The 13081-nt window shown below is 35.9% G+C and overlaps 1 protein-coding gene across 8 annotated transcripts in view; it reads right to left on the bottom strand.

Moving 5' to 3' along the window:
• QTGAL (queuosine-tRNA galactosyltransferase) overlaps positions 1 to 13081 on the bottom strand; it is a 187349-nt gene that overhangs the window by 81763 nt on the left and 92505 nt on the right. For all 8 annotated transcript variants that reach the window (XR_012625920.1, XR_012625919.1, XR_012625917.1 and 5 more), the window contains exon 8: positions 5627 to 5751. Coding sequence is in view for 2 of the 8 variants with exons in the window: in XM_074846846.1 (XP_074702947.1) it covers positions 5627 to 5751 (125 nt within the window). In the remaining 6 variants the exon portion in view is untranslated. The remainder of the gene's footprint in view (positions 1 to 5626; positions 5752 to 13081) is intronic.

A 13081-nucleotide genomic window follows, 5' to 3' on the forward strand; every position in this document is an offset into this window, starting at 1 on the left:
ATCTCACATGTTGAAGCAAAAGGTGGCTTACGGAGTGTCAAAAGAGAGAGTTTCAGTTATCCCCTTCAGGTTTCTGGTTCACCTAATTTGCCACATTTTTTGATGTTTCTAGAATAGATAACTGGGATTCCTGCCTTGAGGGATAAGGGAATGCCATTTTCCCATCCTTTAAGAACCAGCGCAGGTGCAACAGATGGGAACTGTAGCAACATGCAAAGAATGATTAAAGAAAATGCCTGAAACTATCTAGAAGTTGTACAAACCACTACTCTGAGACAATTCTCACAGCTATTTTCAGATTTTGCATTATTACATATTCATAGCCACCAGCAAAAACTAGGAGGTATTACTACTCTGCATCCTCCCAAATCAAGGCTGCTTTTCCTACCCCATGTCAGAAAGGATTGAAGCAAGCCATTTCCCAGTAGCCTCCAGTATCATTTCCTAGCCTGTATTCAGTTTACAAGATTTTCCTCAGCGAGAATGTAGGATACAAACTCTTCTGACACTAGAAGTTTTTTCTCACATCCTAATACTCCTCCATGACTCCAATTCTTAAAGTACATTATTTTTCCCATTTCTTTCATTTTCTTGTCACTTCTTTACAAAACAAATTGCAGAAGTATACATTTTTCTACTTGGAAAATCATTCTCAAGGCTTGCATAATTCTCCTAACATCTCACTTGCCATGGCCCCTCAAAACTCATCAGTTATGTAGTCTGGAAAGAAGAAGAGGAGCCAAAATTCTGCAGGAGTGAAATAAGGGTATTCATGCAGTGGGTGAGAATGACTATGAAGTGTGTTCCTCAGTCCCAAGTAGTTATTACCATACCAGGCACCCAAGTAATATAACAATGGAGCTCTGTTAAAATGTGTGGTGTCCTACTGACTGAATACAGGAGTCAAGAAACATCTGCTCTACTCCTATTTTGAAATGAAAGATAATGTGACAATAAAAGCTATGTGATTTAATGTCTGAGCTCAGTTAAACCTCACCATATTGTTTGACTGCCTTTCCCCTCCTTCCCCCAGCGAGGCTACATAAGTGAATCAACAGAGCAAAGACAGATGTACAAGTACTTGACAAACGCACAAATACAAGCCCAATATCCTAAGCAGTACTGGAATTTTAGGCATTGATTACCATCTGCAGTAATACTATAAACCTATAAATCTGACCTTTTCTATATATACGTTGGTCCCGCACGCTACTCGGGTATCACCAGGCAGGAAGAGGAGCTATTCAAGTGAACGGCCTCTTCCAGTAGTTTTTTGTTCATGGTAGGATAAGAGAGTTATATTATAGGTGAATCTCACCTGATAGATAATCCAGAGATGGAAGAACAGAGAACTTTTTAATCATAGTGAGAGCTGAAAGAACAGATGGTTTATACCTAGTTTTGCACGCAGAATTCAAGGTCCTTACACTCCACAGGAAATTCAGAAATTAATCCCATTTGAACCTTGACCATACTGGTGAATAAACTGATTTTTTTTCTTTTTTGTCGTTGTTGTTCTGTTGAACTTCATCTGAACTTATTAATTGCTGGACTACATCGTCCCACTGAGTTATTACATTTACACTGTTAATAGGTTCTATTAATGTCTGAGTTCATCTTCAGGTCATGGGTCATTAACTGAGGCATGGTTTGCATTGTGGCCTATTTTTCATGAAAGGCTTATTAAGAAAGACAGAGACTATCAATGTTAATGCCATTTACTTTTCAAGAATCTAATGAGGTCATTAGTTTCCATGTTTAATTGAAGTGCCAAATGCAAGAATAGAAGACAAAAATGCAGTTGACCTCATCTTTAATTCAGTTGTACAGGAATATGTTACGTTATTCTTCTCTCCTGCCTATTTTTGGATGCGTATGTTTTTGCAGGAAATGAAGCAGGCATTCCTGCGCTCATCACTGACAGGAGACCCATGCCTAGAGTACCTCTAAAACAACCAAATGTATGTTTCAGACTAAGTGCCTGTTCTCCTTCGCTTACATGACAATGGAAGCTTCTAGTGCCTGAAACCAGATGGTTTCAATAGATTACGTAATTTTGGTTATTTCTGCAGAACAAGCTCTTAACAATATTATACTCATTCAGACTACACGGCATATGAAATTACTGTAAGCCTTGTAAGTACACTTCACATTTTCTGCATAAAAGGGAATCGCCCGAATCTCAAAACGGAAGGTACAAACCTTATGTTCTGCATACACTGAATTTCTCTTGACCAGAAGCTTGTAAACGGCAACAAAGATTAGCTACCTGCCCCAACGGCCTGTCTTCATGTGCAACACTACCTAAGACAAGTACAATGTTTTATTGCTCAACTTGTTCCAAGCTGACTTTTATCTTGCAATGAGGTACACTGTTTTATATACAGTTCCTTTTTTCCCCTTTGGCAAGATAAAAATCTATGAATTTTACAATGTTTTTATTATACACCAAACTTTCTTAGTACTTACTTACTGAAGTACTTCTCACTATAAAGCCAGCTCTGATATTGTATCAAATCAGTGTAACGTAGCTATGTAGCACAAAGCACACACACCCCTAAGATACAAGCTGTAACGCGAGATAAAATGATTTAGATTTAAGAGATACAATATGTGGGACTTTGTGTTGTAAATTCCTGGCTGAAGAGAAGTTTCTCAAAATTTATATTGCTCATTCACATTTAGCACGTATCCATCATAGACTTCAGATGAAATTATAATGAGAACATTTATATTTCTGTATGCACCTAATGAAATCTGAATATAGACACTGTATTTCATTCAGATTCTGTCACACACCCAAAACATTTAATAACGCAGCCTGATGCCTCCAGGGTAAGGGAGAATGCAAATAAGATTTTGTTTCCTGCTTCACAGATACTTTCACCTCTAGATATTTGTTCCAGAAGGATACTAATCATAGGAAATGACCTAAAAATCATTAGTGTTTACAATTATACATACTAAATAGAAATAACTAAATGTTGCTTGCCAAGTAGTTTTATATATATTTTAGGAAGTCTGAAAATGCAAAATCAGGCATTTCTTTCCCTGAACGGAAATGAAAGACAGTCTTATAAACTAAAATCAGCCCATAATAGGCTACGAGCGACTGTTGTCTTTGTTGAAAAGACTGAATCACCACCTTTGTATAAACAAGTCCTATTAACCAGCTCTATTTTTAAGACTGAAACTAGGCATAAACTGTTAAAGAAAATAATTCAACTTTCCTACAAGCATCATTTTGATCTCAGACAAGATATTAATCTGGTTGGTGATTTACTATTTCCAAAGCCAGGCCTAGGCTAACTCTGACAACATAGGCCAATGGTGAAGCAAAACGCCACAGAAACTCAAACAAAACACCCTTTAAAAAAAACCAAAAACCAAACCAAAACAGACTTCTTGAAAAGGTAGAACACGCATTAAATAATGTCAGGTGACCAAAAGGCAAATTAGGAAAGACCCAATTTAAATTATAAATTTAAACCTTTGTGATGAGTCCATTAATCCCTTTTTGCCTAACGTTCACTTTAGAAACAAATGCTGGCCAGCCCTTCAGAACTTAGACAACAAACAGGGGAACAAGCCAACAAGACGAGATGTTACACAACCTCATATTTGAAGGTTCACACAAAATATTAACAGTAGTACCAGCAAAAAGCCAACAGGAAGAATGGCTAGTCTGACTTCTTAGAACGAGACAAGAAAGGTGCCAATTTGGACACGCAAACTGCACATCTGAAACAGCTTACAGTATTTCCACATTCTCACAGTATGTTGTAATTCAGGGTGCTTGTGCCACACAACCTTGTAGAACTGAATAAGCAACAGCTTGCAGTAAATTCAAAACAAACTCATTTCCAAGAATAAGATGTTTTCCCACAGATACAAGCAACAGGCTTCCAAGAGTTCTAGCATCCCATGATGCGTGGCTGAAAAGTTTGTAACTAAGTGCCAAAATGATCACACACTAAAACAGAAAAAACCCCTTACATTTATACACCAATAAAAAGGAAAATAATTTACCTCATATTTGTTTGCAAAATCCAAAGAATATCTTCTATTTGCTTGGAATGACTGTTTCAGAGTTAAATGATTTTACATACATACGCATATACATAAATACATGTATTTTTAAAGATCTATAGTGACATTAACCATGAGCATGATATTTATGCTAGCACACTATAGTATTTACAGTAATACAATAATACAGAGATATACAACTAAAATTCACATTACAATGTTTAGTTTTACTAGTCAGTTCTACAAAACCATACAAACAGGACTGACTGAAAGGTGTATTTATATCATTAATCAGTAAGAAAACAGTTTACTTAATTACCACTGTGATTCTGGTGTGGGACTCCTAAAAGAGAGTAAAACTCGCATGATTTTTCATTAATGTCAATGCATAAGAGAAAGAAACAACTTTGGCTCAGCTTGCAAGACTCCTGATCACAAAGAACACCTTTGATGGGTAAAATGAGCATGTAGAGCAATCAGCAATTTAACATTTTCTTTAAGGGTAGACCAGCACTGTAAAAGCAATAGGCAACAGCTTACAAGGAAGCACCTGAGATAATTACTACTAAACATCCTCAGGTATTTTTCAAACCCCATTATCTGATTCAGATGGTTTAGACCTTCTAAAATAGGAAAATAATATATGTAAATGCAGCACATTATCAGATGAAAGGTTTGGGGTTTATTATTTTTTTTCAAAAGAAGGGTTTTGTTGGTGTAACAAGTTTGTTTGCTTTTTTAAAATTGAGGCAGTTCATTTTGAAATTAAGTTTTTAAATTAAAAAAAAAATTTTTTATATTATTTGCCATGTGAACCATGATGTGAGAATAAAACCCCTCACATATTAAAAATTCTGATTAAAAATCCTACTAAAATTTCACCACTAGGATGTATTTCAAACACATCCTTGCAATCGTCTTCAAGCACTGAAGAAGTTACTGCTTTGCTGCTTGCTTTTGCCATGTTCAGCAGATGAGATGCTTAATCATAGAAAGTATTCGTAATCTGCTTTGAGGGTAAGAAACTCAGATGCTTTAGATAGCCAGAGAGGTTATTCAGGCAGATTATGAGATCACATGTGATCAGTAACAGAGTGTCAGCTGAAGGACTGGTAACTGGACGTTGAGAAAACAGTACTGCTGTAATGCAGTCCCCAAAATGCTTCATTGCTCTTACAATACCTATTGTGAAATAATTTCAAAAACAGTTGCAAAGACAAAAGAATTTCTTAGACAATTTGTCAGATGTTAGTGTCCCCATCCCATCCCTGCCTCTTTAACACAGGTACACTGATAGTGTATAGGCAACAGCATCCGAACCAAAGATTTCGATTCATAATTTCAATTCCAGCATTACAGTATGTTACTCAAAAGCAAATTATGGCAAGAACAAACAGAAAACTAATCTTCTACCATTAAAAGGGGATACTACCAACATATTATATTATGCTCGCTTTTTAGCTTTTTTTAAAAAAAAAAAAAAAACACAACTAGGTGGTTTTTTTGCTGTGTGATGTCTTGAAGAGATTAAGCATCTTTGCTGCCAATCATCCAAGATGAAGCTAATTTTTAAGTTCTACCAAAAAACACAACTTACTCTAGGATGGAATGAGTTGCAGCCTGTGGATGGTAACGGTACAGCAGGAGGCAATGGTTTACTCGAAAAACTTCACCACCCTTTTGGATATGTTTATAAAAAAACAACAAATCTTCTGGAACACCCTGGAAGAGAAGCAGTTATTTCAAAGCAGGAAGTGACCAGTATTCATAGTTACATCTGAAGACACATTTTATTTCTCTGTCAAATTAATAAGGTTTGACATAATTTTATTTGTATTATTTCTGTTTGTCTCCATGAAGTTATCTAACGGGTCATTAAATAAATATATATGTAGAAAAGATAATGCTATTAAAAAGCAAGCAATGCTGTTTAAAAATTAAGTACAGTTGACCACAAGGACAAACATTATCTCATTTTGACAGGAATATAAAGCTTGGTACAGGTTAGTCCCAAAAGAGAGGAATCCAGCTGCTGAACAGTTTATGAAGCCTGAATGCCACATAACCAAATAGTTTACTGAAAGGGCTTGGTGACTTCAGAGTGTTTTTTCGTTTTACTAGAATTATCATTCTTTCTTTCGTTGCCATACAAATACATATACTGGTCTCTAATTAGGAAAGGTGAATCAGGCCCCATAATAACAGACTTTAATAAAACCTTAATAAAAGCAACCTCAGAATGAGGCAATGTCTGAAAATAAAACTACTTTTTTTCTTGCAACTTATTTCCATAGTACATTCTTCCTAACAGGATTGCAAAGCAATACTGCCAAAACATTGCAAGAAAAAAACCTCCTGGAATTGTGGATCTATCAGGCACTAGGAAATATTAGAGATTTCCTGATCATATGGAATATTTTCCATCTAAAAATCAGAAAATCTTCATGCCAGAGATACAGTGTCAGAAGTGCAATCTTATGGCACATAGCATTCAATTACACGTCATAGCATACAAAACGGTGCAGCTGGGAACGACAGTGTGAGGTCAATGGTTGGACGAGATGATCTTCAAAGTCTTTTCCAACCGAGATGATTCTGTGAAAAACATAAACTCACCTTTAAAGATGCAGTACTATACTGCAGGTAAAAAAGTAGCATCCGTGTACATTTTGCAATGGTGCAGATTCTTAAAATATGGCTAGAACAGTTCATTTTTCGATGTTTAAATACAGATTTTTCTTTCCTCCAACCAGGTGTTTAGAAGGCCTTTATCAGGCTAAAAAATCTGATATATAAAACCAGGTGGGCCAAATAAAATATTTAAGTGTAGCATCAATAAAAAGCTGAAAAATAATATGACAAAGTTGAGAAGAACAAGTAAAAGAAGGGAAAGATATTTCTTTCTGTAGGTAATATCACATACATGAATAACAGGGGCATAAACCTCAACCTCAGCTTTAGTATTCTATTTCAACACAGAAAAATAATAAGAGCATAAGTTTAAAAAAAAAAAAAAAGAAAAAAAATTTTCCCCATTACCACAGCTTTTGAGTTTCTTCCATAACTAAGAAAAGGAGATTCTCTAATTAAAGTCCTGGACACAAAATCCCTCTGTGGTTTCTTCTGGCCTTCTAGTTACAAGAGCAATACAGGTCAGCGACTGTTTCTCATACCCACCAGACTGAGCAGCCGAGGGGGTGTGAGGAAGGAAAGAGAAATGAGACAAAAAAAAGCTCTGAACCCTGGAAAACAAATCCAAAACACTGAATTGAACATATGTATCTTGGGAGAAATCAGAACCAAATCCAGGCCTGTACTCTGCAGCTCCAGACTTCACTATGAGATAGACTGATTTAAGACACTCAATGCGCCACACTCCTTGATTCTGAATAAAATGGATTCTGATCTGACTGCTTGCTAAGGGCAGCTTATCTGTAGCTATTGTTTGTCTTTGTAGATATTTGTCTGCCTTATAGTTTAAGGCCTGTGGTGCAGAAGAAAACTTTGAGAACTTCATACAATTTATGCTTTATATGAACCTACTTTGAAAGCCACAAAAGAAATCTGGGGCAAGCTGGAGTCGCAGACAGCAACCACAGTCATCAAGAATATAAGAAAAACACAAACTCAAATTCTTTCCATTTATCTTCTAGCCCTTTCTTTTTCTTATTCTGGACTTTAATAGAAATACTGAGAGTCTGCAGCAAAGTTTAAACCTTTTTCTTTTTTCCAGTCACACACTAGACTGTGTCAGACAGGGCACAAATTTTGCAGCACATATCAGTTTACTGCAGTAGTCATATTTTGGTTCAGATACATGATTACATCACATACATATCTGCAATTCATGTTCCTTTGGATAAGCATTTACATTATTCAAGATAACCGTTAATGTGTACATTAAACAAGAGAGTTACTGCAAAAGTAAAAGGATCTTTCAAAATGCTGTTGGGTTCCGAGTGCTCTTTTGCTTTACTTTAACTGGCACAAATACTTTGAAATCAAGTACACTCACCCCTAGGAATGAGCAGGTGCCTTGTATTGCTCAGCAGTGGCCTCTCGCATTACAAAGGAGCAGCACTGACATGCATTTTTCAGGGGAGGAAAGATGTTGACTGTGTTACAGATCCTGCAGGGATGGGACTTCCTACGGCTCTTGAGCATGTAAGTTTGTTGCAATACAAGAGTTTCTTCCCAATTGAGACACGTTATTAGATCCAGATGGCATTTTAAACACCAGGAATCTTTGTCAAGCAACACAAAAAGGCTGTTTAACCACTAAAGGAATATTTTAATGTATTTTTTGAAAATTAATATCCATAACTAAAAGTATCAATTAACAATCCAGCATTTCAGCAACAGGCTACCACATAAATAGTTTTCAACATTAAACTTACTCACCAACAAATGCTGTTCAAAGTGTGCTGCTAATGGGGAACAGCTACTAAGCTGCTGGAAGCTAAAATTAAATAAGAAATTGCAGCTCTTCTCCAATTGAAACGTAAAGGTGAAAAAAATCAGGAACTAAAGTAATTTATCAAGATTTATCCATCCTTCAGTCTTTCCCTAAAGACAAGTTTTGTATTAAATGTCAATGGTGTTTTTCTTTAGTAATGAACAACTTCTACTGAAATGACTTATTTCAAGGAGAAAGTATCATTAATTGAAAATTCTCCTTAATTTAACTTCCTTTAGGATAGTCACCAGAGGTATGCAAGCAGACTAACCACAAGTTAACTCCATATTAAATAGCTATTAATAGCTTCTCTTCAGGATTATCCAAAATATTCTGAAGTCTCTCTTTCTGCAGATTTGTCACTTCATCTTTTGGCTCCCATCCACATCATGCCTTTACGTCATTTTTGCCTCCATTATAAGACCTGAAGCCTGTAACATTTACTTCATTGTTTGGGAAGTAACAGGTTAGAGGAAACTCCAAAAGGTTGCTTCCATACAAATGTATCGGCACAGAGAAATTCAGTTAAACAAAGATGATGGGGAAGTCAAATGGAAGGGAGGTGGTAAATTCTAAATGATATTTAATAAGAGACTAGCAAAAAATGTCTTAAGACATGGGGTATGGGGTGAATTTTCAAATAGCTTATAAAATGTCATTAATCATTGCCTCCACCACTTTTGTTTTGTTTTTAGATCAAATACTGATCTCTGTTCAGCCTTAACTATACCAAGCCAAAAATGTGCCTGCATTTTATCTAGATTTTTCCCCAGAGCACCTTGACAGGTTACTTGACAGACTGACCATATTTTAATTCATGTTCCTAAAAACCAAATTCCTACTTAGCCTTTTACCTTTCAGGTGTTATTGTAACTGCCTGCCTGTCTGGAGGGAATGACATTTGTGTGCTCTGGCAGAGAAAAATGGAAAAATGCATTAGTTAGTGCCTAATAGCCTACAAAGTTGTCTCAGAACTTTGCAGCATGTGCTACAGTCTCCTGTGCACCAAAGGATATTTTGACACCTCCTTAATTTGTGGTTTTTGTGACATTTTATCACAAAAATAGATCAAAACAGCTCCAGACACTTTGTTTAGAGCCACAGTTTGTATTCTGAAAGGCCAGTGGCTTATAATATGCTATTCCACCCGGGGCTCATTAAGAATAATTTCCCCCTGTTTACACTTCTAGTTTAGAACTTTAAGGTTGTCACTCCATTTTTAGTTTTCATACACTTAAAAAGGAAGGTTAAATACAGAGGTGACAGGAAATCTGGGACCAAGTCGTGGTAAAACTCTAGAGAAAGAAACATATTACAGTTGTGATGTCAAAAATAATACTGCTTGAATAAAGCCAAGGGTATACAATTTGCCACATTTGCACGGAGTGGAGTCTGCAGGTTTGCAATGCTCATTTATATGGTTTTTATTCTACTCAAGATTTCTTAGAGCATTTATCTAAAGCAACGAGCTAGGTTGTTTTAGCTTAGTGCCATTACTCACAAGTGACTAGAAAAAAAGGACAACATGCCAAAAGAGACAAGTAATGTGCCTTCCCAGTTGATCTCCATTTGGATGTTAATAGCAAACAAAATCTGTTGTCCACCTGAAGAATATATTTTGGTAGAATTACACAAGGTCAGTCGGATACAACTGCAAAATGTTGGTTTTGTATGCAAATTGAAGTGCACTGTCAAACATATGAAGCAATAACTTTGCTTAGCTAATATCAGACACTGTGTTTACCACTGTGCATGAGTTTATAAGTTCCCTACTTTAACAGATGATATAGCTTCAAAATCTGCTTTTCATATTATACAACGTACATTTTTTCCTCAGCATAGCTTTTTGGGACACTTTTGGACACAGTTCTGACTTCTCAATAATGGTGCTAGCTGTTAGAAGACACCAAAAAGTACAGGAGCAAAACCAATCATATGGATAATGTCACACACTAATTTTCAAGTGCGAGTTCTGAATGGTTTAGTAAAGTCCTGCTACTTCTTTCAGTAAGGAAGCACTGCACTCTTTATCCAAATTGGTTGGAAAACAGGAAAATTATTTCCCTTTAGTTTTCTAAAAAATTAAGTCAGAAATATGGTTCGCACGACTCTCCTCCTAGCAGTAGATACTATTTAAAATGTTACATTATAGGCTTGTGACCATTTCTATTGTGTTATGTTACTCAGGACACCATTAGAGCTTGCTAAAATCAACTACTTTTAAGTACTTCTGCTTTAATTACCATATATATGAGAGGCTGCATAAATAACACCTCTACCATTTTAGTTAGTGCATAAAGCAAACCTGCCAGCTTCTCAGCCACCATTTATGAAGATACTATTTAGGATTTTGCTTGGACATTGCCACACTGATTACATAAAAGGAATACAGTTCCAACAATTGCAGATCTTGACCAGAAAAAACTTTATTTCTAAAAACATTTTGCGAATATTAAAAAAAAAATCTGTTTCACATAAAGCCTGGATGGATGGAGAGATACATGCATACATGCATACCTACCTTTAATAAAAAAAAATTACATCATAGCTTATATATATTCTGTCAGTCCAACCGTACTACTAACATAAACATCAAATCACAATTTCTTCCATGAAAAAATTATCTTCCATTTGTTCTAAGCACTGAAATATGAAGAACAGGTGTTTGGACTTAATTCCAAATGAGAAATGCAGCTTTTTGGCATGGAAACAGTTTAGCAAATGGAGAAGGCTGAAATGTGGAGATTTGTTGGCCTGTTTCTGTGTTTACTTGCAGCAATATGACACTTACAGGTCGCACTGTTAAATACTAACCCAAAAATGGAGATGGAAGTGATCAAATTAACATAGTCAGATCATGGGTCAGGTCAGAACATACACACAGATGGATAAGATCCTTAAGAGTACTCAGTACTAGTTAATAACAGTTCTATTGATACACAGACAAAATCTTTCTTTGCCTCACAGGAATTATTTTCAAACGAGAACGAATGAATTAGATCAATGCTGAATACTTTACAGTGCTAAATGCTGAAAGATTTAGGACTTGATCTTGTGTCTGCTAAAGCCACACAGGACAAAGGTTTGGCTTCACTGCTTATGTTCATTGCTTTGTTCAGATCTGTCATCACCCTTGTTCATAGGGTATTTTTTTGAAGTTCCTCTGTATCAGCCAGAGTTTGAGTTTTGACATGTTGGACACTTCACAATAGGGACAAACAAAAAGTTTAACTTATCACTGATAAGTTACTGAAACTATCACTGAAACTAAAAGGACATATCATGCATTGTGGCTGAAAAATCATTAGGATTAAGACTGTCAGTGTATTACAACTGAATAACCAGTGTCATAGTCCCTACATGTTTATATATATTAAGCAAAACCAAAAAAAAACCCAAAAAACCAAACCAGCACAAAGAGAAAAAAAACCCCCAGAACTAAAAGCAAAAAGCACAGAACAATAGTCTGTTTAAATTAACCTCTTGAACTTTATCATTAGGCTTGCTGTTCTATTGTTGTTACTATGTTTTAGCTTTCTTTCTTTTTTGAGCTTACTAACAATGTTTAAGAAGTCAAACATTCTTCAGAGAATGAAAATACAATGATAAGGAATAATAATAAAAAAGAAATAAAGAGCATGGGTCAGCGAATGTAGATTGTATTGGGAGCCAGGCACCATTCTCAGCTCTTCCACTCACCCACCATGTAATTAAGGGCAAATCTTTTCACCGCTCTAAACAATTCTGTTCTCTGTCTGCTGTCTCCTTAAATTATACTTTTTTTGGCAGCCCAAAGAATAATATTTGTATAGCCTCATACATACACATACATGTGTGTGTATGTATGTATATATACACACTGCACAGCACAGGAGGGCTCTGTTTAGAGGCTATAAAAAGAGTAATAATCATAAAGTAGTTTAAATAATAAACCAGGAAATAGCTTTAGCAGATTTTTTTTCTGAGTACTATTAAATGAAGACTTTCCAAAAAAAATTCAGAACTACCCATTCTAGCCCTAAAATCTCACCAAAACCACTGGAAGCAAAACCCCTCGGGTCAAAAACACACAGAATGGATCCAAATACATCTGAATTAGATCTGTTTGCCAACATATTTCTACTCCTACCACAACAAATACTGCCAACAAACATCACTGGATTTTATTTCATAAACATGCTAATGAGCCTAAAGCAACCAAATTGAACTCATACACGAAATCTATAAAGAAAAAGAACACCTAACTGGCAGCAGAGGAACACTTCTCAGATAATAGTTGTTTGATTTGTAACCTCTCAGTCCTAATGCTCGAGGAAAAGCTACTTAACATCTTCCAAGGACAAGCCTGAGAACCAAGATTGACAAGTGGATGAATGAGATTTAATTATAATAGTTTTATGGCACATTGTGACCTCCCCTCCTGCCTTTTTTCTTCATTTTAGGGATATAAATCTTTCCCCTTAAGAGAATGTATTACCATCTCTTTGCCATCCTGCACATTTCTTTCCCTTGGAACCTCTTTCACCAAATCTACCTTACCTTTCAGAGATGGTTCATAATAAAACTATGAGCTGACTTGTTTAGCTTTCAGATCTG

This window comes from Strix aluco, chromosome 21 (assembly GCF_031877795.1).
Source record: "Strix aluco isolate bStrAlu1 chromosome 21, bStrAlu1.hap1, whole genome shotgun sequence".
Classification (NCBI taxonomy): domain Eukaryota; kingdom Metazoa; phylum Chordata; class Aves; order Strigiformes; family Strigidae; genus Strix; species Strix aluco.